The sequence below is a fragment of the Eschrichtius robustus genome, chromosome 16, assembly GCF_028021215.1.
Source record: "Eschrichtius robustus isolate mEscRob2 chromosome 16, mEscRob2.pri, whole genome shotgun sequence".
Classification (NCBI taxonomy): Eukaryota; Metazoa; Chordata; class Mammalia; order Artiodactyla; family Eschrichtiidae; genus Eschrichtius; species Eschrichtius robustus.
In genome coordinates, this window is record NC_090839.1 from 10,040,749 (window position 1) to 10,067,444 (window position 26,696).

Genomic DNA, 26,696 nt, shown 5'->3' on the forward strand with positions numbered 1-26,696 from the left:
TTTCTGTTCTGACTTTCCCCAAGCATTTGGTTATTGGGTAGATTTTTATTTGGATGTGATCAGTCTGGAGTGGTTATGGGGGGGATGCGTGGAACAGTTTGGTGGCGATGTTCTGGGCTTGGGGTTCTCTGCTCTCCAGGGTACCTCTAGGTACTTGGGGCCTTTAACATTGTTTCTCCAGCCTAAGCACGCTCACTTCCTAACAGCCTGGGAGGTAGACACCATTGCTGCTTGTGGTTTAGTACAAGTAAGGGAAGGGTCAACCTGACCATTCTCCATGTGGTTTATCAACTAGTGAGCCAGAAAGCTGTTCCAATACCCTTCCACCTGCCCCCTCTGATCTTGAATACTTCTTTCTCTTTTTTTTTTTTTATTTTTGGCTGTGTTGGGTCTTCGTTGCTGTGCACGGGCTTTCTCTAGTTGTGGCGAGCGGGCTTCTCATTGCAGTGGCCTCTCTTGTTGTGGAGCACAGGCTCTAGATGCACAGGCTCAGTAGTTGTGGTGCACGGGCTTAGATGCTCTGCGGCATGTGGGATCTTCCAGGACCAGGGCTCGAACCCGTGTCCCCTCCATTGGCAGGTGGATTCTCAACCACTGCGCCACCAGGGAAACCCTGATCTTGAATACTTCTATGACCACTCTCGTTTTCCCAAACAAGGTTTGGCCTATGATTTTCTTTCAGTCTGATATTATCTCTGTGCCTTAGGAGCCTTCAGAAGTTCTGAGCCATGAATGAATAGCACACCTACTTGTTTCCCAATGTGCTAATCTAGACCTCAGTGTCTTCCTATCTCTGGGCATTTGGTGAGAAGGAAGAAGCAGACCCCTATGCTCAGGCTACCACCTTGGTCACATCTCTTTGCAGTCATCTTGGTAGAGAAAACCCTTAAAACCTTGACTCTTCCTTATGTGTTTGAAGGAGACAAACCACACAAGTGTGAGTTCTGTGACAAGTGCTTCAGCCGGAAGGACAACCTGACCATGCACATGCGGTGTCACACCAGCGTGAAGCCCCACAAGTGTCACCTGTGTGACTACGCTGCCGTGGACAGCAGCAGCCTCAAGAAGCACCTGCGGATACATTCCGACGAGCGGCCATACAAATGCCAGCTCTGCCCGTACGCCAGCCGCAACTCCAGCCAGCTCACCGTCCACCTCCGGTCCCACACAGGTAAGTCCCACACCTCGAAACCTCGGTGCCTCCCTTGTTCTCTAATTCCTTAGCGTTCATTTAGTTAAAGCACAAGCAACTTAAATGACTTCAGGGTGTAAGTAAATAAATTTGGAACTTCTGTGTTGATTGTGAAGTTTGTGGTTTCTTCTACCGGGACAACAGCTTTCAGTAAAACATGAAAGTCTGACAGCTGGGTTCTCTAACTTGACTACATAGAATACCACTGGGGATGATAATCCAATTCAGCAGTCAGGAAGCAAAGGATGTATCTCAATAAAAGTCTGATGTATAAACTAAGTGTTTCTGTCATTTAACTTAAACTCTGATTGCGTGGCTTAATTCAGAAACATGTAGCAAAATCACCTGAATGTAACTGCAAGTCACAAACTTCTAGTTCTAGAAATTAGACTTTGCAGAAAAGCTTTTCCTTCCCTTCTTTGTGAGACCCTGTTGAAATAACAAGATAGAACCAACCAACCCAACATGGCACAGAAAAATGGGCATTGGGAGGCTCATAAGGAGAGTCGTAAAATGAGAATTTCCAGTGAATTCATGGAAAATGGCAAGCAGACAGGCATATACTGACATCTAAAATTGAGTAAAGAAAACTGTGTCCCAGCAGACAAATGGGAGGTAGCTATAGTGTTGGGAGCCAATCTTTCCAGCCAATTTCTCTCTGCGTTGAGCGTTCTGGACTTGGAACTGGTGTGTAGGCTGCAAAGGTCAGAGTTCAGAGGAGAAGCTGAAGCCTATTAGCAAAATGGTCTAAACTATCCAGTAACAGGTAAAACCCATGACACCTATGTCTAATCCTTAAACCAGTCTACTCCTCCTAACTGTAAAATGTCAACTATGGATTATCTCATCATCTGCAGAAAATGAGTGGTATGAAATGTGCCAAATCTAACAAATAACAAATTCTGGAGATAACAGAGTACTTGGGTAACTTACAAGAATTTTTCAGTTTTCTTTGGTATCTACCCACCGGCAGAAATGTTGCATCCAAGAAGAGTTTTATGAGGAAAGGTAGTCAGAACAAAGAGGTATGAATTGAATCTAAGGTTGCTGGCTATAAAGTTAAACTTTCCAGAGACCAGGAAAAAAGTTGGAGAACTGATGATAAGAAGATAGAAGTCTGGTTTCTGACTAGATCTAGGAAGAAAAGAGAAGTGAGAAAATCAAATGAGAAAAATTTTTCAATTCTCAGGGACCATGAGAGATGAAAGGGCTTACAAGATGCCACACAGGACAAAGGGAATGGCTGGAGAGATCCATACCTAGAAAGACTTTTCAGTAATATTGGCTTCTCGGAGATAGAGGAACAGTGCCCACAAAGTTGAGAAATGATTTGGTATATAGACTTCTATACCCAACCAAACTATCTCAAGTGTGAACGTAGACTAGACAACAATGCGCAAGGACTTGAGACTTCACTCCCAGCCACCAGGCTAGTGGAAGTTACTGGAAGATAAACTCTAGCCAAACAAGGGAGGAAACAAAATTTGGCATGAGATATTTGATATGTGAAGATCTGAATGAAGCTGACTGGGGTTGCAATAAAGGGAAATATCAGGATGATACTTATATAGAAGGTTAAGAGGAAATTCAGCAAATCAGAAACTCAAAATCCATGTAAAATGTTACATAATTAAGAGACTGGATGGCTTTTGAGATGATGGTGAGATTCTTTTTTCCCTCAATGCACAAGCCAAGAAGCAGGATAAAATGTGACCCCTAAGTGAGCATGTAAGAAAAGAGAATTAAGGGAAGGGCAAGATAGGGGTATGGGATTAAGAGATACAAACTACTATGTATAAAATAAGCAACAAGGATGTACTGTCCAGCATGAGGAAATATAGCCATTATTTTGTAATGACTTTAAATGGAGTATAATCTATAAAAATATTGAATCACTATGCTGTATACTTGAAACTAAGATAATATTGTAAATCAAAATACTTCAATGTAAAAAGAGAATCAAGGTGAACTTGATACTAGCCACATGATCAACTGGCCCAGGTGGAAGTGGACGTAATCCGAGTGCAGAATTTGGCTCAGGTGAATGTCACATACCCAGTCATAATATACATTACCTGTGGTTTGTGTCTAAAGTTTAAAGCAACTAGTTAAAGCATGGGAATTAAGTCAGAATGCAAACCGAACTTAAATGTAAAAATAAAGCTATTTCTCGAGCAGGGAGAAGGTAGTGTGACAAAGAGAAAGGAATCCTTAAACCTCTCAAGCTGATGAACTAAAAGTTGAAGCTATTACTCATTTTAGAAAGTAAGGCTAGAAGAGTCAAAATCACAACCAACAATGCAGGAGAAGTTTGGGAAAAGGATGGATATGTAGGATAAGTAAGAATCTCATCTTTGCATATAGTCAACTGACAGTGATATTTAAAGTAACAACCTCCAAAAGAACTAAACCCTTAGCAGTGCCTCCAGGGAGTACAGAGGGGGCTATGGCATTTCATGATTTGTCTTCTCCTGCTGCCATATTCATGGGTTAATTTTATAAATAAAATTCATTCTGCCATTGTGAAACTACAAAACTTTAATAATACAAGCCAGTTAACTGATGTAATAATACAGGTTAAACATTAAAGTGAGCACCTTTGTAAGTCTTAGCTTGATTTGGAACAGTTGTATGTAACATAAACCACACCTCTTCCTTCCATGTCCAAATTTGAGATGTCAAGTGAGTTTAGATCTGAAACGGAAGTGTCATGAAGAGTGTGGACTTGGATGCCACGATGCCTGGATTCAAATCCCTGCTGTTTGGCCACGGTCAAATAACTTGACCTCTCTGAGCCTCCGTTACCCCATCTATTAAAATGGGGGTAGTAGTACCCACACGTAGGATTGTCGTGAGGATTAAGCGAGTTAATATACGTGGTTAGTGGTGGTGTTACCAGGTGACAAGTAATTGGAGTTCAAAGACCCAGCTACCTCTCTGCGGCCAGGTGTTCTGAGGTGTGTTTGGGGGGAGTTCTGTGTTGCCTGCCTGCTCTAATGGAAACACACCTTCCGTTGCTAGGGGACACCCCCTTCCAGTGCTGGCTCTGTAGCGCCAAGTTCAAAATCAGCTCGGACTTGAAAAGGCACATGATCGTGCACTCGGGGGAGAAACCTTTCAAGTGCGAGTTCTGCGACGTCCGCTGCACCATGAAGGCGAACCTCAAGTCGCACGTCCGCATCAAGCACACCTTCAAGTGCCTGCACTGCGCCTTCCAGGGCCGGGACCGGGCCGACCTCCTGGAGCACAGCCGGCTGCACCAGGCCGACCACCCCGAGAAGTGCCCCGAATGCAGCTACTCCTGCTCCAGCGCCGCCGCCCTGCGCGTGCACAGCCGGGTCCACTGCAAGGACCGCCCCTTCAAGTGCGACTTCTGCAGCTTCGACACCAAGCGGCCCAGCAGCCTGGCCAAGCACATCGACAAGGTGCACAGGGACGAGACCAAAACAGAGAACCGGGCCCCGCCGGGCAGGGAAGGGCCCCGAGAGAGCGGTGGCCAGCACGTGGCCCAGATAGTGACCCAGCGGGCCTTCCGCTGCGAGACCTGCGGCGCCTCCTTTGTCAGGGGCGACTCTCTGCGGTGCCACAAGAAGCAGCACAGTGACCACGGTGAGAACAAGAACTCGGGCTTGGTCACCTTCCCGCCCGAGAGCAGTGCCTCGGGGCAGCTGGGCACCCTGGTCTCCGTGGGGCAGCTCGAGACGTCCCTGGAGCCCAGCCAGTGCCTCTAGTTCCGCCAGGGAGGGTGGGCAGCCGTCCGGAATGCCAGACACGCGCCCCTGCCCGGTCCTCTGCACTCAGGCCGTCGAGCCAGACTTGAGTCGCCAGCTGCGGGGACACCTGCTCCAGCTTAATAGGCCCGCAGAGGCCATGGCCCCAGTCACCGTGGCCTGAGGGCAGGCAGGCGCCAAGGCAACGCTGTGGAGACCCTCCCCCATCCGTGTCCCTGTCTTCCCTCCAAGAATCGTCTAAGCAGGTTGTCTCAGTTCCAAGGTGGGGGGCGTCCATCGAGCACTGCGCCCTCCAATAGGGATAGTTTCTTCGCGATGGATTCCAGTTCTAAAACCGATCCATCTCTGATGGAATTATGAAACTAATTAGACCACATGGAAAAACTAATACTACACTCATCTGTAGAGCGGGAAAGGTGAAGGTGATGGCGGGGTACCTGGAGGGTCTGGGGTGGCCGGAAAAGTTCTATTTCTTAACCTGGGTTGTGGTTTGAGTATTCGCCTTCTACGTTTTTTGTGTGGTTCCTTTTATCTGTTGTCTTATAATAAAAAGGCAAGCTCATCTGTAGAATGGTGTAAGAGGGACACTCCATTTTTATGGTCTCCCATAGACAGGTTATGGTGTGGGGTTCTGTGGCGCTGCCCCGGCCCCATAGTAATTTTCTCTATAAATGCACGTAGGAGATCTGTGTCTCAGTGCTGTAGTGAAGCGAAATGCAGTTTGATCTGTAGGTGGCGCCAAAGATCAAGCTGACGCTAGCTCAGCCTGTAATTGTGTGTTGTGAAATTCAACCTTGGCCTACTTGTGTTCATAAAAAGAGATGAGGGGCCCAGTGGGTCCTGGGCTTGGTTCTGGGACATATGATGCGTGCGAAAGCCTGAGACTAGTGTCTTTCATCACAGTAAGCCCTTGGTGTTTGCTGAACCAACAAATGAGAAACCCCAAACCTCTTGTAAATGGACATTTCACTTGACGGAAATTTAGGCGGCCATGGAATGCCAGTGGATATATAATTTATCCAAAGTTGCTTTGTTCTTTTCTTCAAATACAGTCTTTGTTTAATACAAATTCTTGTGTGCCCTCATCAAGCTAAACATCTGTGCTTTTAAAACATTGAATAGATCCATTGTTTTTGATAAACTAGAAACAAGGATGTGAAAACATTTTTTTATAGATTGTATGCAGGGGACTATGTCACTTATGAAAAGAGGTACAGAACTTATTTTAGAAATTTTGTTTGAACAAATCTGATTCCATTTAAGTCTGACTTCAGGCGAGTTATAACGCACTGTTGGATCTTTTTGTAAGAAGAAAAGATGAAAATGATAGAATTAATCATTTCTTTGCTTTAGAGCTATTTTTGATTGTTCAGAAGTGTTTTGTTACTGAATGCTGGTGCATTGTACAGATTCTTTTGTCACCTTTCTGCCGTTTGTCAAAGAGTCTTATCTGTGTTTCTGTTCTAGTAACAGAAGGGCTGTTGACCTTTCAAGTGGGAACCGATAGATCGAAATCGTAGAGACATTGCTTGTACTTCTGGTGTTATAGCTCTTCAGATAAACAGGAAAAATATCAGCCTCTTTAGAAGATATTTTTTCACACCTGTATGGGCATCAAGGGTCTTGGATCCACGCTGGTATCACAGCAAATTTGGTTGCCCAGTAGAGCGGAGGTCAGCAAAAAGTTTGGGATCAGATAGTAAATATTTGAGGCATTATTTGAGCTTCGTGACTAAGCTCTCTGCACAAAAGCAGCCAGACTATAAGAAAAAGAACATGTCTGTGTTCCAGCAAAACTTTATAAAATGAGGATGAGACTTAAAATATACAGCTAATCACCAAATAAAGTTGGGAAGCAGCCATAGTGGGTAAGAGGCCGCTGACATGGTTTCTGCACCCAGCTCTGTTTCGCAAGGTCAATATGGATCTGAAAGGGGAAATTGATTAATGAATATGTTTGCAGTTTGACATCACCTGGACCAGGGGTTGGCGAACTTTTTCAGTAAAAGGCCAGATAGTAAATTTTGGGGGCTTTGCTGGCCTTAGTCTCTGTTGAAACTACTCAACTCTGTTCACCTCTGTGGCACAATCACTCAACTCTGCCATTGTCACCGAAGCAGTCGTAGATAACAGGTAAGTGAATGGGTATAGCTGTGTGCCAATAAAACTTTATCTACAAAAAGCAGGCCATGATTTGGAGTGCCATCTTTTGCTGACCCCTGAGCTGGGCTATTGAGTGCAAGCAATGGGGTAATTGCTGATGGGTGAAAACACGGGAGAAATACTGAGAATGCCAAGTTTCCTGGGATCCCTTTAAGGAAGGTACAGCTTCATGCAAGAGATAGTCAAGTTCCAGCTCAGGCACTGGGAAAAGCTGCGTCCTTTTGATCCTTAGGCAGTGTAGCTATAAAATCTCCAGTGAAGAGTCCAGAAATCAAGATGGATGTTACCCTCTTGCTCTCCTCTGATTAAGGTTTCTTGCTGCCTTCTAAACATTGCAGAACATGAATTTTTTGTTTGTCCCTGGGTTTAATTTCTTAAAAAAGTATGCTCCTCAATTCCTGTTGCTGTGTTGTTGTGAGTCCTTACTCTGAGCCAGACACTGTGCTGGGAACGTGACCTGTGTTAACTCATCTACTTCTCCCGGGTGCCATCCAGAGCTGGAACTAGGGTGAGACAAGGGAGGCACTTGCCTAGGGCACTCAAAACTCAGTAAGCACTCGTTTTAAAGCAGTATTTTTTTAATTGGAAAACTATGGCCCACAGGTCAGCTGCTTTGTTTTTGTAAATGAAGTTTTATTAGCAGTTGGCCTGGGAATTAAGGCAGGACCATGCAGGGGCAGACTTGGGCCTATCTTTAAGAGTGTGATGTTTTTGTTTGTTGTGGACTTTTCTGCGTTACGTTTGGTTTTTAGGAAAATTGCATTAAAATAGTCACCTTGATCAGTGAGATTTTTGGTACCACTTTCTATTTGCACCAGAGGGGATTGCCTCAACCACCTCACCCTAGTCTCTGCCTCTTGTTCAGATACGAAGGTGAAGAAACTTCTAGAACAGAGTTGGGTGTCAGTCCCAGGCAGTGTAGCTCCAGAGTCCACATTTTTAACCAAAGCACTAGGCTGGGTTCCCAATTTTAAAATATATATATTTTGTTAGAGTAATAAGTTGATCTGAGTAAGGTGATGACAGAACCATCCAAAAGGAGCCTTCTTTTGTTAAAAGGTAACAGGGTTGAGGAGGAAGGAGGTAAGAACAACCCTGCCTCTGGCACTACTGTCTGGCTGACGTCCGGCTAGAGATTTTGCCTCAGATTCTCAGTTTGCTCGTCTGTAAAATGGGCCATTTCAGGCATTTGGCTTAATGATAAAGTCGACTGGTTTAAAACACCAAAACAGAAATTGGCTCACCTGTGTGTCTTTTTCTCGTTTATTTTGTTTGGGGCCGGGGGATGGGGACAACCAAGAACTAGTACTGTGACCTTATGACACTGGACATGGTGGTTTCTATCTTACTTCTCAGCCCCGCCCCGCATCTTCAACACATGGTCCAAGGTGGTGGCAACTTAAGCTCCAGCCAAGATAGGAGGGGGAGGCCATCCTCCCTCTTCTTAGCACTGCTGGAAGGTTGCACGTAAACTTCTGCTCACCTTTCCTGGCTACGTGGCTGGTCATACGCCATGGCTGTTGCAAAGGGTGCTGGGAAATCGTGGCTCTGGAGTAGCCTTGCCGAGTTAAAACCCCGCAAGGAGATGCTGAGCAATAATGCAGGCTCTTGAAGGCTGGAGATGACTTTGCTATGAAACACCTGGCACAGGTCCTGAACACCCAGGGTATTCTGTACATGAACGTTTCTGTTTTATCAGGGCTTTGTTGGGGCACCCTCTGTCTGTTCTTTGTGCGTATTGGCCCATGGCATTCTTCCAAGGCTTTCTGTCACTCTAGTCCGGTGGGTCTCAACTGTGGCTCTGGGCTGCAGTACCTGGAAAGCTCTGAGGTATTTGGAGTCTGTCTCTGTGGGGAAGGGCCTGGGCATCAGTACTTTCTAAAATTCTGCAGGTGATTCTAATGTGCAGCCAGGTGGGAAGAGCTACTCCAGTGAAGGAGCAGGGCTGTCTTCATGCGTGCTTGCCGTCTGCGCAGTCACGAGGGGCCTCACACTCGGGTGCATGCTCTGCTTTTGCTGTCTTGGAATTCTTAATTTTTGAACAAGGGGTCCTGCATTTGCATTTTGCATCAAGCCCTGCAAATTACGCAGCCAGTCCTGTGAGGAAAGAAAACATGCCTAAAAAGGGAGCCTGTGTGCATCACTGGTACAGAAAAGGTCTCAATTTTTGAAAACAAGACTCCTGGCTGGGGCTGGCCAGCCAGGGCTCTGGGTGGGAGGAAGAAGCGCCGTGAACCATGAAGTTCAAGCATTTCCCTGCCGGATTCCATTCAAACCTTACGATGAATGACATTTGTATTTGCCGTTACAAGAGAAAACTAATCTTCAGAAAAGTTAACCTGCTCAGTGCAGCTAACACAGGAAAGTCAGACCCACGTGTGCTGGACTCCCGTGCCTGTGTGTTATTTGCAGCCTGACTCTCCACTTAGACTAGGGTGTCTTCCACTGGCAGAAGTAGGGGAATCGGGGACAGAGCGATTTGAGTTCTAAGTGTTGAGGCAGGAAAAGGACAAGATCTTTTGCACGAATGGTGAGGTCGATAGTTGGATTGGAAAAAATTTTGAATATGGGTGTTGTTGGATGATCGGAAGATGTCCCTAGGCTGTCTGCCCACATGCTGGGGGCAAGTATTGCAGGAATGACCCATGTTACATTCCCCCAACAGGCAGGTTACAAAATGTTTGAGCAAATTTTGCTTCGATACTGATCGTTGGTGATAACCGCACTTGAACTCCCAAGAGTATGAGTGGCCACCTGAGCCTGTGCTCAGCCTCTCTCAGGGGCCACGTGGCTAGGATCTCGTATATGCCCCACCTTGAGACGCTTCTGTTTTAATAGAGAAGAAAATGAAGGTAAAGAACCCAAGTCCAGCAGTTGGTCAGGATTAGAACCAGTGTCTGTGTCCTCCAAGTGGAGCTCCTTCTAATACCCAGCACCACCTGGTTGGGAGACCTGCCTTAAGGCCAGTTTTCTTCATTGCTTTTTGAGTCATGGACCCCTTTGTCAGTCCAGTGGAATCTCTGAATCCCTTCTCTGAGTGATGTTTAAAAGAATAAAACAAAATGTATAGGTTTGCCAAGGAAAACAGTTATATTGAAATAGTTACCATAATATTTCTTGGATTATGTGCATTTTTATTAGCATTATATTAAATGAAGGCTGTAGCAGCAGACCTAGTTAATAACCATAGTTGACCCTTGAACAATGCGGGGCTTAATCTTAGTCTAATTTATAGTCGGCCTTTGGCCTTGCATGTCCGCAGTTCCTCCATGTTCATGGATTCAACCAACCACGACATGTAGTACTGTAGTATTTACTTTTGAAAAAAAAAAGAATCTGCCTGTAAGTGGACCAGTGCAGTTCAAACTTGTGTTGTTCAAGGGTCAGCCATACTCTTAATTTTGAAGGAGAGATGCGCGTAAATGTTATTTCAAGATAGCTACAGCAACCAGAATGTTATATGAAAATAGCTGATTTCTTTTGCTGACTGAATCACTGGTCCTGTTAATGCTTCTGTGGTTTGGTACCTACATCCCAAACTGACAAATGCTCAATTTCAGTTAGAGGCGAGTGAAATAAGATTCATCTTCTTTCCCATCCAAATCCCTGGACCCTCTAAATTCTATCTGTGGTCCCTTTGCCGCTAGGTTAAGACCTCTGATGCTAATGGAATTTCTGGGGTCTGGTTTTCTTGGTAAAATTTGAACTTGCAGTTTTTTCCATCATAACTAGATCTAGTAGCACCAGCACTTAAATATTTACCCCTGCCTCCCCTCACCCACCCCCCAAAAGACCTTGCATTAGGAGGGGTTCACCGAACAAGGCTCTTTGTAATGCCTACGTACAGCCCTTTTCTGATAAACTGTTCTTAAGATGGCTCAATTCTCACCTGTTAGTTTGAGGGACTTTGGCCTATAGAAAATAGACAGTGTATGTTTGTCAAACAATTCTGAAATTCTCGAGGCATTACACATACTCACGTGCTCTCACACTGCACCACCTATTTCTGGAAAGGTCACAACGGACTGGCTTCAGCCTAAAGCTAAGGGTAGGGTTTTTACCCAAGGCTGAGAGAGTAACACATGAATAACAGCAGATAATTCTAGTATTCAGCACAGGGTTATCTGCACTTGTTCATTTTAAGCAACCTGGGAGGGAAATGGTTATTTCAATTGTATTGGTAGTACTTGTGGATTTGAAACAATCTACCTTCATTTCTTTTAGTTTTGATAAATGATCCCTTTATACTTGAGAGAAATTCACGTCCTCTGTGTAATTCTTTGAAAACACATAGACATCTCTAGATTTTGAGAAAAAACTGGACATATTTGCCTCTTATTTAATTGTCCATTTGTCCCTCGTTGCAAGAAGACATTTCTAACATCGATATCTGAGGGAATCAATGGTACAGACATCGTTTAGAAATTGTCTTTAAAAGAAAAATCTTTATTCCAGATACTCATTTCTCTCCTGACCCTAGCCCAGTCTCCAGCCCAAAGGCCAGCAAACTTTTCTGTAAAGCTGGTAGGAAATATTTTAGGCTTTGCGGGTCGTACGGTCACTTGCAACTGCTCAGCTCTGGCCTCACGGCACAAAAGCAGCTGGAAATGGTACGTAAAGGAATGTGCGTGTGTTCCCGCAAATCTTTACGGACACCGAAATTGGAATCTCATGTAATTTCACATCACAAAATATTTTTAATTTTCTCAACTGTTTAAAAATCTAAAAAACCTTAGCTCGTGGATTATACAAAAACGGGTGATAGGTTACATGAGAAACACAGGACAAAGTATACAAGGGATCTCTGTTACTTTTATAACTACATGTGGATCTACAATTATCTCAATAACAATTTCACTTAGAAAAATAAACTAACAGGTAGTTGGCTAGATTTAGCCCCCAGGCTGTAGTTTACTACCCCTGCCAGTCAGAACAGCTTATGAAAATATGATACATAATTTTAAACTGCTCTATTTCTTGATTGTTTTTGACACGAATGGAATGTTTGAATAGGATTTTTTTCTGACGTGTGCTGTCTCCAAATATTGGTTTTATATTACAGTTCAAATACAAAAGCCTTAGCCATGTAGCTGTTGTAATTAAAGATTCTAGTGTGGCTTAAGTATCTAAGTGATACTAAGTAAATTTACATTTGTCAAATGTTCACTTAACTAAAAAGCTCAGCATACTCTCTCCGAAATATGAAAGTCATTTATAAGAAGCCCTGCAGTCCTAAAATGTTTTCTTTTAAAATAATAATCTTGACTTCTTTTTAAAAAATCAAGCAATACCAGGGGATGTGCAGTGAAAAGTCTCTCTCCTTTCACAGCCCCTCATTTTCCCTTTCAACAGGCAGTCACCATTAGCAGTCGGTGTCTATATCTATAAACGTTTTGGTTTAAAATTTGTCATCATGGCTGTCTTTTGGGGTTGGCTTCCAAAAATCATAATGATAGTAGCTGCCAGTGCCAAATGGTGCTTGAACCTCACAAACATCTTGACTCCATACAGCAACTCTCCAGAGTAGGTGACGCTGGCCCCATTTTATAGATTGAGCTCTTGAAGGGCAGAGTCATCGGACACAAGTGGGTCATGGTGTTTGCATGGTTTTGTGGTTTGATGAAACAAAACCCTCCTGATGCTGAGTGGCTGTTGGTATGGAGGTTGAATGAGACATTGGAAAGATAAGCTACCTTCCGGTGTTGAAAGCGTTCTGTTCTTAAGAACTGTCACTATTGTAAAGTGACTTTGTCTTCTTATTACAAAAGCAACATGTGGTCACTGGAGGAAACGTAGAAAAGCAAAATAAAAATTAACCTGTAGGGGCTTTCCTGGTGGCGCAGTAGTTAAGAATCCGCCTGCCAATGCAGGGGACACGGGTTCGAGCCCTGGTCCGGGAAGATCCCACATGCCGCGGGGCAACTAAGCCCGTGCGCCACAACTACTGAGCCTGTGCTCTAGAGCCCGTGAGCCACAACTACTGAAGCCCACGCACCTAGAGCCCATGCTCTGCAACAAAAGAAGCCACAGCAGTGAGAAGCCGGCACACCGAAAACGAAGAGTAGCCCCTGCTGTCCGCATCTAGAGAAAGCCTGCACACAGCAACGAAGACCCAACACAGCCAAAAATAAATAAATAATTTATTTAGAAAAAAAAATTAACCTGTACTTTAGCCATCACAGCATCTTGCTGTTGGGGTTGGGGGGCACCTCCAACCCAAGGCAGGTAAGGAAGTTTTCCATCATCAGTGCTATGATGAAAAGCTTTGTGGAGAACTGTGGAATGCATCCTTATTTCCTGAAGATGAGCTTTGAATGTAGCATGGTAGTTAAGAGCCCAGAGGCTGCATTCAGAGTACCTGGTTGGAATTCTGGCTCTGTCATTTTGTTAGCTGCATGACCTTGGTCATATTAAGACCCTCTGTGCCTCATTTTTTTAAATCTATAAAATAATTGTAGTACCTACCTCATAGAGTTGTCATGAAGGTTAAATAAGTTAATCTATGTAAAGAGCTAGAACAGTGCCTGGCACATGCTAAGCCCCAGACTGGACTAGCTAATCATAATTTATATTTTTTAATGAGTAGTTAATACTGCCAACAATTCTCAATTACCCAGGGGTTTCCTTAATCCTCAAATTGGTATGTGTGACTTTGGAATTAATTACATATTTTATGAATTGGATTTACTTTCTTAATAGTAAGTTCTGATGCACCTACTTGAATCAGGACAAACCTACACAGACCTTGCCGTTTATCCTCTTCTCTTTGGTCAAGTAAAAAATGCCTGTACTTTGAAAATAAATGGACGTAATAAGTGAACACAATGGAATAGAAATCACCTCTTCGTTGTAAACAAAATTTAATTCTACAGCCAGATAGTGGGAAAGAGTATTCTTAAGCCTTGCTAGGGGGAGCTTTTGAGGGGGACCACTTTGGTGATATCTACCAAAATATTAAAATGTGAGTTCCCTTTGACCCAGCAATTATTCTTATAGGAGTTTCTCCTGGGGAATTAATTCAAGTATGCAAATGAGCATGTTCAGGGATGTTCAGAGCAGCATTGTCCACAAGAGCGGTTAGCAGGATACAACCAAATGTCCATGAGAACAGGGCTGGTCAAATGATGATACAGTCATGCAGTCCTGGCCACGCATCACTAAAAAAAAAAAAATGTGGTTGACCCATGTGTGTTGAGATACAAGTGGTTGAAGGTCAATTATTAAGTAAAATTAAGTTGCAGAGTACTCTGTACAGTTTAATCTCCATTGGTGTTTTTTTTTTAAAAGTTATATACATGAATATTGTCTTAAAGGACATGAAATAACTTTAACGGTGGCCGTCTCTGGTAAGTGAAGCAGGCGTGGGAAAGAGAGGAGAGCTTTTATTACTTTAATAAAATCTATTCTGTTAGGCTTTTTACAACAAGCAAGAATTACAAATAAAAATAACTTTTAAATTTATCTTAGAGGTTCTCATCCACTTTGCCAGCTTATTCACTTTGATGCCCAGTTCTAAATATAAATGATACATTAAATGTGTAAAATCCTTTGGAATTTAAGCATTCTATGAACATGTCATCTCTTGTGTTTTGCTTCTTCTACACTCTTCCTCCACACCTATAGCCTCCTACCCATCTTTGGACACTTTTTAACCTCATTTTCTGGAAAATACTTGGGTAACCAACCGAAAAGAGTTCTCTAAATGCAGTTTGTGAATTGCACAGAACAGTCTTTCAAAATGTGAGCATGGAAGAATTGATCACCTTCAGGGGTTTCTTTGTTATTTTCTGGCATTCTAACTTCAGGACAAAATAGGAATTTACCCAATTAGAGCAGTAGTCATTTCAGCAGCTGACCTTGTTTCTGCCAAAAAAATTCAGTCACAGAGTAGATCTCTTCCCTGATTTCATCTGTGACTCACCTTGCACTCCTGTGCTTTCCTTTAACAAAATATTCTCGGAGAACGTGACCACACCTCTGAAGAACAGGGAATATTGTGCTGGGGGCAATACAATGCACTATTGATATTTCACTCCAAAAGAATATATTGATCTTAATGTTTTAATTTAAAACTATTGCAATACAGTCGATCATTTTTATCATATTAAATTCATGCTTATAGAAAATTTGGAAAATACAAAATAATACAGAAAATTACCTATAATCTAGTCCCAAATCCATAGGCAACAGTTGCTAACATTGTACTCTACTTTCTTAGTCTTTTGCTCTTAGTATGTTTTTACATCATTGTGTAATACATGCTAATGTCTGCACAATTCGAAATTTTTATTTTCCCCTCTTTGTAACCTAATATAGTATTTCTCCATGTTGTCAAAACTACGTATAAATGTTACTTACCATTACTCCCTTGGTGGACATTTGAGTTTCTTTTCATTTTTTTATTCTTAAAAATAATGCTACTTTTATAATAATGCATAAAGCTCTTTCCATATATAGCATTATTCAGCTAGATTCCCAGAAATTGAATTACTAGGTCAAAAGTCATGAACATTTTAAAGGCTCTTGCTAAATGTTACCAAATTGCTTTCCACAAAGGTTGTACCAGTTTACCCTCATCAGCAATGCTGAAAGGCCAAGTTGAATTTCTCCTTCTCCAAAACTGTGTATTATTTTGTTAAGTACAATGTTAATTTAGATAAGCTGATTATCATTATCGCATTAGTAACTTTTAATGGCATTAGTGGAGGACTTTTTAAAAATCCATCCTTGATCGTATTTTTGCATTAGTTAAGTGATGTGTATTAAATTTTAAAATGGCAAAAAATATCACAAGTGTCCTGATGACCAGGTATCAATTTGCAAGTATAAAATCCGCCAACCCCTTAATCCAACAGCAGAGTAGGCACTGTACAGACATAAAATCACTTGAAATTTCACCACTAATAATAATATATATAATAATAAAATAATAATGTCATTATTTAGCACATAATTAGTGCAGTAACCAGCAAAAAGGAGAATTATTAAAAATCTGGGTGGTTTGCCCAGGGATGTTGGGAATTTATAGCATGTGCCTTGATTAGTGTAATCAATATGAAATACCACTTGTATATAAGTCGTAGGACTTGGCAAATGCTGTAACTTCTAATTGGACGATGACGTTCATGATGACCAAAGCTCCCAGCATAATTAGTTCTTGGCGATAAGTCTGCTTGAAAACTGCCGGGCAGGGAACCATTTCCAATGGATTATCTTTCACTGCTAATAGCCTCACAGACTGTTTCTGTTCCTATATTTAAATGTCACTCTTGAAAGCTGAACATGGCTGTGATCAAGGAAGGGGATGGGGCGGGCACCACAAAAAAATTAATGCAGAGCTTTGCCGGATTTTCAGTAACTGAGGGCAACCTATAAATTGGAAGTGCTGCAGTTGAAAAGCTCATGTCAGAAAATGAATGGGAGCCTTGGGATGGGGTGGGGAGATGGAGGGAAGCAATTCCTTAAAATTGAACATATTTAAAAGGAAGGAAAAAGAAATGCTTATCTAGTGTCTCTTAAGGGCTACTCCTTGTGCCCTCATTTCTGTATCATTTAGTTATTTGGGAAAAGATTCAGGATTGCTGCAAAGTAGCTTAGTTTAAGAATAGCCAAAAATGGGTGATACGAATAATCCTTCAGTGATTAAGGGCTTAAGAGGGCATGAAGATTATATACCATTAGTTGATTTCATTTTTTTTAAACATCTTTACTGGAGTATAATTGCTTTACAATGTTGTGTTAGTTTCTGCTGTATAACAAAGTGAATCAGCTATACATATACATATATCCCCATATCTCCTCCCTCTTGCGTCTGCCTCCCATCCTCCCTATCCCACCCCTTTAGGTGGTCACAAAGCACGGAGCTGATCTCCCTGTGCTATGTGGCTGCTTCCCACATCTGTAGAATGGGATTCTGTAAAATCTAACTGAAAAACTGGCGCTAAAAGAACAAAATCTTTAATAATATGATCTTACCCCCAAATGCCTGTAATGATGCCATAGCTAGCGTGAAGATTATATCGCAGATTATATACCATGATACTGTTAGGAGAAAACAGAAAAGTTGACACCTTCAGTTCAGAAATATTTACTGAACGCATACTATGTTCCTGGCATTGTGTGAGCCATGGAGAGACACGAGAGAAGGACATCAATATATGATTTTCTTCCTTTCAAGTAATTGTATTTCAGCTATTGCTATTATAAAAGTAACATGATCATCTGAAATAGATTTAAATCTTACATGTAATTTAAAAAGAAAGACGGAGGGCAATTAAATAAATGTGACTGGGGAAATTTACTGTCAAGCTAGAAAAAATAAAGTTAGATTCCCTGCTGTAGTTACAAAAATAAATCCCCCTTGATTAATAAAACCTGAACAAAACTGACAGTTGTGGAAGAAAATACAGAGGAATATATTTTTAGTTTATTCAAAAGACACAAATACCATCAAAGAAAAGAGATTCGACAGCTCCAAATTTAAAACACTGATAATAGTAATAGCAATAAGGCACCAAATAGCAAATTTAAAGGCAAGCAGGATACTTGCCACCTATTTTAGACAAATTATTAACATCCAGCATGCACAAAGATCTCTTTCAAATCACTAAGAAAAAGACAATCCAACAGAGGAGAATATGGCAAGGGCTAAGGACAGAAAGATGGTGGGAGAGGACAGACAGGTGGTCAGACCATTTGCAAGGGGCTGACTCAAGAAAATGGACTTGAAAAAGACAGGTGAGCTAGTTTCCAACTGTAAGATCGGCAGACCTTTACAGTTGGTGATACCAAGTGTTGGCAAGAGTGGCTAAAATATAAAATATATGGGACTTGAGGGTCCAGTCCTTGTAATATATGACTTGTATGTTGCTGCCTTAAGCAAACACACTGACTTGGACAAAATTGTAAGCCCTCCATGCCTGGTCCTGCCCTGTGCTAATTGTGGAAAGAGTGGAGTACAAAGCAGAGGCCCTGCAACTGTGATTAGAAGCCTAGACTCACATCTCAGGACAGCTCTGCCACTTACTGGCTGAGAGGCTGGGGGCGGTGACCCCCAAATACCTTCACTTCATCCTCACACTGTAAGATCTTGAGCAGGTTCATTAATTTCCCAGAAACTCAACATCCTCATCTAAATGATGGGCACAGGGTTAGTGGGAGGATGAAGTGAGATAAGGCATTTGGCCCCTGGCCCAGATCCCGACACATGGTAGGTACTCACTTAATGATGACTATAATTGGAACTTTGTATTCGATCCCCCATAAATTGTATAATACCTGTGACAGTAGACTCTGGGACAGGCACAAAATAAATACTAGCTAATTCTAGTGTTTTGCCTCATATTCACAGGAGATTCTCATTTTAGATAATAAATCAAGATATACATTTATATATCTTGTATGCAATTTAAGATGTATACATTGGTATACATTCATAAACCTGGCCTCCCCTGCTGGAATTTCCCCTGCTCCCTTCTGGAAATTCAGGAGTGAAGTGTTGCCCAATAATACAACTCCTACTGGATGTATAAAATAGATTTTACTGTGTACAAATAAATGGGTGTATAGACAGACGCAGATTGCTCAGGGATGATTATACAGTTCATCTTCAGTATTAGGGCATTTTTACTTGTATCTATATCTTATCTTACTTGATAACAATGCAAAGCAGAATGTAACTTTTTTTTTCCCTTTTCTTCCTCCCAACACACCTCTTGATCGGCAATCCTGTTCATCATTTCTCCAAACCAGATCTTTTTTTCCCCTGGAGCTTTAAACGTTTTTATTTTGAAATAATTTTAGATTTAGACAAGAGTTGCAGAAATAGTAGTTCCCAGAAATACCCTTCACTGAACTTCCCCAAATGTTAACATCTTACATGAGCACAGTACAACTATGGAAATGAGGAGAATAACCTTTCTACGATACTGCCGCCTGATGTCCGGACCTTATTCAAAATCTGCCAGTTGTCCCACTCAGGTTCCTTTTCTGGTCCAGGATCCCGTTCTGCATCCCACGTTCATTTAGTTGTCCTCTAACAGATCCTGAGTTTTCCTTTGTCTTTCATGACCTTGACACGTTTAAAGAGTACTGACCAGTGTTGTATAGAATGTTCCTTAATTGGAAATTCTTTGATGTTTCCCACGATTAGGTTGCAGTTATGCAACATTTTTTTTTCAGGAATGCCACCCGTGGCTTTTTTCAGTGCATCAGGACTTACCTGAAGTCAATGTGTCTCATTACTGATGATGTTAACCGTGGTCCCTTGGTGAAGGTGATGTCCATAGGGTTTCTTCATTCTGAAGTTACTCTTCTTCCCTTTGTCCTGAATAAGAACCCTGGGGGGGGAGATTCTTTGAGACTATGCAAATATTTCATTTCTCATCATTCTTTTGCTCACTAACTTTAGCATCTAGCCACCGTTCTTGGCTGTAACAATTATCCCTGTGGTGTTTGCTAAATGGTGATTTTCAAATTCTATCATTCCTTTCACATTTGTTAATTGGAATTTCTGTAAGAAGGCTCTGTCCTTTCCCCCCCCATTTGTTTATTGACTTATATCATTTATTATTCTCATTGCTTATTTAGTTTGTTCAAATCACTCTAGATTTGGCCATTCGAAGGTCCTTCAGGTTGGCTCCTGTGTCCTTTCAACATGGCCCCATAGTTTTTAAAGCACTTCCTTACTTTCTGGTATCGCAAGATGTTCCAGGTACATCTTGTGTATTACCTGCCCCAGCTCTGAGATTAACTGTTTCTCAAAGGAGCTCTGGTTCTTTTTATTGGAGAATAGTATTTAATCGTGATCTGCACACTAGTGTATCCATTGCCACTGGGTGTCTCTAGACTGTATCTATCTTGCATCTTCCCTCCTCTCCATCCCCACCACCATCCCCCTGGTACAAGTTATCATCGTATGTCACCTGGATAACTGCCTCTTTATGGATCCCCCTACTTCCAGTCTTGCCTTCCTCCAAGCCATCCTCCAAACAGTAGCAAAAATAGAATCTTCAAACATTAGCTGGACACCGTCATTTCCTTGCATAAAACCTTTGCTGGGTGTCAAGATTTGGTCAGAATAACTGAAATCACTCTGTCTTCAGACACAGGGGGAATTGAAGCCTTGCTCAAGGCCTGCCATGTCTTAGGACAGGGTTGGCAAACTTCTTTTGTAAAGGACCAGAAAGAAAATGTTTTAGGTTTTGCAGGCCACTCAGCTCTGCTCTTGTAGCACAAAAGCAGGCATAGAGGGCTTCCCTGGTGGCGCAGTGGTTAAGAATCCGCCTGCCAGTGTAGGGGACATGGATTCGAGCCCTGGTCCAGGGGGATCCTCCATGCCACGGAGCAACTAAGCCCATGCGCCACAACTACTGAGCCTGTGCTCTAGAGCCCACGAGCCACAACTACTGAACCCACGTGCCACAACTACTGAAGCCCGCGCACCTGGAGCCTGTGCTCCGCAACAAGAGAAGCCACTGCAGTGAGAAGCCCACATACTGCAACGAAGAATAGCCCCCGCTCGCCGCAACTAGAGAAAGCCCACGCAAGGCAACGAAGACTGGCAGAACCTGGAACCCAGGTGGAAGGGGATTCTGGGAAATGTCAAAATGGCAACAGACAGATTAGCCCAGTGGCTTTCACGTTCCCATGGACTGAAATTCCCTCCATACCGTGGCTGCTTTCTCCCCTTGCTCACTGCACACACTCCACTATGTTCTTCTCTCTCAGTTCTTCAAACCTGCCGGTCTCTTTTCCACCTCAGGACCTTTGCACATGCTGTCCCATTTGCTTGGAATGCTCTTTCCACCAGCTTTTTGAGCTTTTTTAATCTTTTAGATCTCAGATGAAAGAGTACTCTCTTGGAGAGGCCTTCCCTGACCCTTCTATTTAAAATTGCCTGCCCTTTTAGTAGAATCTGTCTTATCTCAAAGCTAAGGGACCTTAGCACCTTAGTTTTGTTCCTTGTCACCTCTCCAAGATTTAGAACAGTGCCTGGCACACACAGGTGCTCAAATACATACTAAATGAATGTAACACTTAGCACGATTGGCTAACATTTCACTTACCTTATATACTATGTTGATTGATTGATTGTTGATCTGCTTTTTATATCCATATAAGCTCTTTTAGGGCGGAGGTTAGGACTCTAGCATTTATTGCTTATACCTAGCCCCTAAAATAGTGCCTGGAACATAGTTGGTATTAAGTAAATATTTGTTGAATGAATCTCACACATTTTAAAAACCTTACTATGGATAGTAAATACTAGATAATCATGGAGATCAGGTAAAATTACATAGCAAAATTTTCTTTATATTAAGTATGTTCTGATGTCCATTCAGTGTCTAGACTTCTCATATTTTCATGTGGCAACCCATCCAAGGAGGGGAACTCTGGATTTGGAAGGTCCCCTCCAAGTGTGGGACCAGCGTGCCCTGTCAGTTCTTTGCCTCACCTTAAGATGTCACTAAGTGACTTGGCCGTGGCTTCCACTGGCTGTTGCTGGAAGAGCTGGGAGGTCAGGCCAGGGAGGGAGGAAATGACCTGGTGTCATGAGCAAATCTCCCACTTCCTCCGGCGCCTGGCAGACAAGGTGACGAAGTGCTGATGTGTCCCTCCTGCTTTACGGGGCGTTCATTAGCACACCTGATATTCCAGAGCCCTGGAAACCTGTTTTCTTCTACAGCCAGAACTTTAATAAATCAGGCCAAGCCAGATAAATCATGTCACGTCACCATTGACTCCATGGTCGTGGGTCCAGCACTGTTCCTAGGACACTAGGATGGACTCACGTGTTCAGTAATATTTCTGCTTTCAGGAAGTGGTGGGGGAGCTGATAAATACAGGAAAGAAAGAACTAAAAGTAACAGAAAAATCCTAAAAACAAAGTGGTATTCTGGATTGGATCCCAAAGCAGCGAAAAAGAACATGAGTGGGGAAAATCGGTTAAATACAAACAAAATGTCTAGTTTAGTTAATAGTGTTGTACCAATGTTAATTTCTTAGTTTGTTAACTAGGAGAAGCTAGGTAAAGCATATCTAGAACTGTACTATCTTTGAAATATTTCCATAAACCTAAAAGTAGTTTTAAAAGTGTACAAGGCAGTGTTGGCTTGGATAGCAGGGATGTATTTTGTAGGCTCCTGAGGCAGTGAGGGAATTCCTGAAATCGAACAGACCTGGGATGAATCTTTTTTACCTCTACCACTTACCAGCTCTGTGACCTTAAGCAAGTGACTTAACCTCTCAGAGTTTTAGTTTTCTTATTTTTTTTTTTTTATTTGTTACATGTGTTTAATCTCCTCCTCCACCACTTTAAATTTATTTATTTATTTATTTATGGCTGTGTTGGGTCTTCGTTTCTGTGCAAGGGCTTTCTCTAGTTGTGGCAAGCGGGGGCCTCTCTTCATCGCGGTGCGCGGGCCTCTCACTATCGCGGGCTCTCCCGTTGCGGAGCACAGGCTCCAGACGCGCAGGCTCAGTAATTGTGGCTCACGGGCCCAGTTGCTCCGTGGCATGTGGGATCTTCCCAGACCAGGGCTCGAACCTGTGTCCCCTGCATTGGCAGGCAGATTCTCAACCACTGCGCCACCAGGGAAACCCCTAGTTTTCTTATTTGTAAACAATGTCCATGTCATTGGGTTGTTGTGAGGGCTCCGTGAGATAATATCTCCTAGTATGGTACATGCACATCATAAATTCTCAATAAATGCTAGCTCTCCTTTCTCTGGCATTTCAGAAAAAAAAAAGAGCAATCAGCTGTGCTTAAATATTTGGAAAATAAATAACAGGAGGTGAGATGTGTATTAGGTCACCAAGTTTGGCTCTTTTGTATTAGAAAAGCAGGAAGGGGACGAGCGCCCCACCTGAAAGTGAGCCAAAAGAATCACATTTGGTCAGTTTTTAAATCTATGAAAAGTATTTCTTAAGCTGTTGAAAGGCATTTTTCTATTAAAACTGGTCTTAAAAACTTGTGATTTTTTTCTAAGATAAAATTAGAGATGAGCAAAGCAACACTTGTGAAGGTTATTCACTGCAGCACCGATTATAAATGCAAAAGATTGGAAACCACTTAAATGCCACCACGTAGGGAAGAGTCTGGTTAAATAACTTATGGTTCATCCATTTCATGGAATTCTCTGAAGACATTTTTAAAAATAAAAAGCAAGTGTCTGTCTGTATATATACATATATATTTATATGACATAGTCATACACAAAAATGCATTGACAAAAAAGAATAGGGTACAGAATGTGCACACAATATGCTATCATTTATATATCAAAAAGAGTATATGTTAGTATTTATTTCATATATGCATCCAGTATCTCTGGAAAGATACACAAGAACCTGGTGATAGTGGTTGCTACTTGATCTGCACCAAAGAAAGGGACCATCTATCTTGTTAAAAGTCACATCCATCTTGTTAAAATGTTACTGCCAATAAAATTTAACATTTTTTGTTTAGGAATGTTTAGCCAGAATTTATAACATACTTCTTCAATATATTTTTTAACTTTTTATTGTGGAAAATTTCAAACATATACAGAGGAGTGAGAATCATAATGATCCTCCCTGTACCCATGACCCAGCTTCAACAATGATATAACTTCTGTTGCTCTGATTTTGTAGTATAGTCGCCTTGTTTTCATCAATTACACAAAAATTAATAATTGTAATAGTGACTCAGCTCTGAAAGGAAGTTAAATTTTTTAAACTTATATATAAATTTCCTTGCTGAGAATTTTGATAAGGTGATCAATAAAAGACTTCTAAGCAAAAAATATTTATTACTTAATATAAAATTCCATGAGGATGTGGAATTGAAGTGCAAATTTAAGGAGAAAACTCCTTAAATAATGACATAAAATTTCAACTATTAACGAACAGCTTATTCATGTATGATTTAAGTGGGTGACAGTGGAGGTCAAGGATACATGATATTTAGATTATTTTCAATACATTTAAAGAAATTATGTAACAAATAATTATAGTGCCAGAATCCTTTTAAGCTGTTTAAACATAGGAAGATTTAGATATAAACTTGAAAACATGCAAGGGAGTACATACTTTTAAAAAATTGTAGAGTATGAGAGAAAAACAGTTTGAAGATCACAGCTCTAGACGACCTGATGTTTATTTCCAAGTCTCAGGGAGCTGTTGTGTTGATGGGATAGAAGGTCATGCCTGCCTGAACCCCGAGACAGCAAAGGGAACCTGGAACCTGAGATTGAGGTCTGATCAGTGTGTCTCTTTCCCACTATCCATCATGAATGAGTTGGATTATTTCAGGAATGCAAGGTTGGTTTAACACTTGAAAATCAATTTAATTCCCCCATCCAAGCCTAGGGTTACAGATGTTTAAGTCCCCTTGGCCATTGTATATATATAGAAATAAACACCACCAGCCACCATCCCTTCCTTTACTTATCAAGCAACCTGTTGAAAGCAACCTGTTTTCTCTTGAAAACTTTTTACTTTCTTCAATGCGTGGATAGTGGAGGGTGAAACACATGTGTACTCTAACCAACTACCTTGAAAGAATGGTGGCCACTCTCTGTCTCTTCTCCCTGGCTGCATATTCTGTCTTAACACAGTGTTCTTCCAAGAGTGGCTTGTTTTCTACCTGCAGTTGGAATCCCCTGTAGATTCCTGGGCCCCAGCTCAGAACCACTGAGTCAGGCTTTCTGGGAATCTGTGCTTTAAACATCTCCCCTCTCCCCAGTACCCTAAAGTTTATAAAATGCCATTCTAACTCACTTTCACTCTTCGCACTGTTCAGAAAATAAAGTCTCTATTTTATTTCCACACTGGGGCCTTCCCTAAACCCTGTCTTGGCCTTTCTGCTACCTGACTGCTCTTCCTCTGATCCCTTTGAGGGTTTCACTTCCTTCCTATATTCCCCCAAATCCCTATGCTCCCCAATACATGTGCCTCCTGCCCCGTTCTCTTCAGATTTCAGTTGCCTGCCTTTCTGCTGTTGATTCCCAAGTTCCCATCACTAATCCCAATGATTCTCCTAACAGTAGCCAGCTTTACTGAGTACTTACTGAGGAATGTGCACTAGACCTTGATTTTGATTAGCTCATTTATTGCCCAGAGGAGCCCTTTGAGATAGGTCATCATGATCACCCTCTTACAAATGATAAAACAGAAGCTCAGAGGGAGAAGCAACTTTTTCCAGCTTGTAACAATTAAAACTGGGTTTTAAACTTGGGACAGTTTGACCTCTTAACCTCTCTGTAGATACCTCACCTGTGCTCCAAAATGCCTGACACAGAACTTGGTACCTTCCCTTTGCATTCTCCCTCCCCAACTCCTAGGCCAGATATCTTCTGTTTGCTCTTCCAGAACCACAGGATGTAACCCCATGTCCTGAGTCTTCACATCTGGAAATACTCCCTGCAGACCTCTAACTTCATCCTTTTACTCTCTTACCTCGCATTTTTTTGCCACTCACTCTCCTATTACTAAAAATGAAGTACAATGAAGATCTCTCAAAAATTATCTGAACTTAGTGACAGAACCAGAAACAAAGTAACATGTCCAGGTATGGAGGCTTCTCTACTTGTAAACAGGACGTTGCTGAGTCCATATTATGCAAAGTCCAAGTGATGGAACACAGGTAACCCTTGTTAAGGTGTGAAGTGAAGGTGTAAATATAACCTTCACTTTCTTTTCTAACCTAATCACATACCTCTTCTTCCCCACATTTGACTCTGTCATTGCTTTAGTATTTATCAAAAATGAAGAATTAATGATCATAAACCCTTCAAAAATAAGCACCAATAGGAAAATGCGGTAGACCAGAAGGCTGATCATGGTGGCTTTAGTAATCAATCCAGCCTAAAGATTTAATCCCTCCAAATGTGCTTTTTAGTTTTTTAACTTGGATTATTTGTAATATCGATTTTTTTTTCATATAAAAACCCAAAATTTAGCATTCTCTTGAGAAATCAGACAGTCCAGCAACAGCAGGTCCACTTTCCTACATGTCAGTAATTGGTAAGGGCAGAATGTTGACAGTTCTCTTTAGACAGGGCATGGGCTCCCCAGATCACTGCATCTCTACCATGGCCTGTCATCTCTCTGATTCTGCCCCTTAGCGTCAGCGGCCCTTCATCTTCCCACTTGGCGTTGTTTGTTTAATCTAGCCTGCAGTCTCCCTTTAGACTTGGGCAAGAGGAGCCTCTGCCCTGGACTCCTCACTTTTGTGGCTCTGAATATAAAACACACAAAAAAGATATTTGCTAGTCATGGGCAAGTCTGCCCCTCAACATCTGGTACTCAGCAGTGGCATTGTTCAACCCATGGCATTAAACAGGCACGCTTGTGACTGACACCGTTCAGACCCCAGGAAACACTTCACATCTCTGGTCCTATTCTGCAAAGCAAAAGGCACTTGCCTCTGAATGCCTTGAAGGTTTGTTGTCATACTGCTGCCAACATCAGACAACACTGCTTCACGGTGCATGGAGGATTTGAGCACGGGAAGCACTTAGGAAAGAGAAAAGACGACTGAATTAACTGTCGAAGCCTTCTCCCATGCCATAAATGCATCAGATACTTGTATAGCCCATCTCCATAGCAATACCAGAGCAACCCCTTTC

The 26,696-nt window shown here is 42.0% G+C and overlaps 1 protein-coding gene across 2 annotated transcripts in view; it reads left to right on the forward strand.

The window, feature by feature from the left end:
* The window catches only part of ZFP64 (ZFP64 zinc finger protein), a 76,744-nt gene extending 71,250 nt beyond the window's left edge, over positions 1 to 5,494 (forward strand). For both annotated transcript variants that reach the window (XM_068523886.1, XM_068523887.1), the window contains 2 exons: positions 920 to 1,171; positions 4,214 to 5,494. In XM_068523886.1, the coding sequence (XP_068379987.1) occupies positions 920 to 1,171; positions 4,214 to 4,923 (962 nt within the window). In that variant the 3' untranslated portion in view covers positions 4,924 to 5,494. The remainder of the gene's footprint in view (positions 1 to 919; positions 1,172 to 4,213) is intronic.
* Positions 5,495 to 26,696: the final 21,202 nt, after the last annotated feature.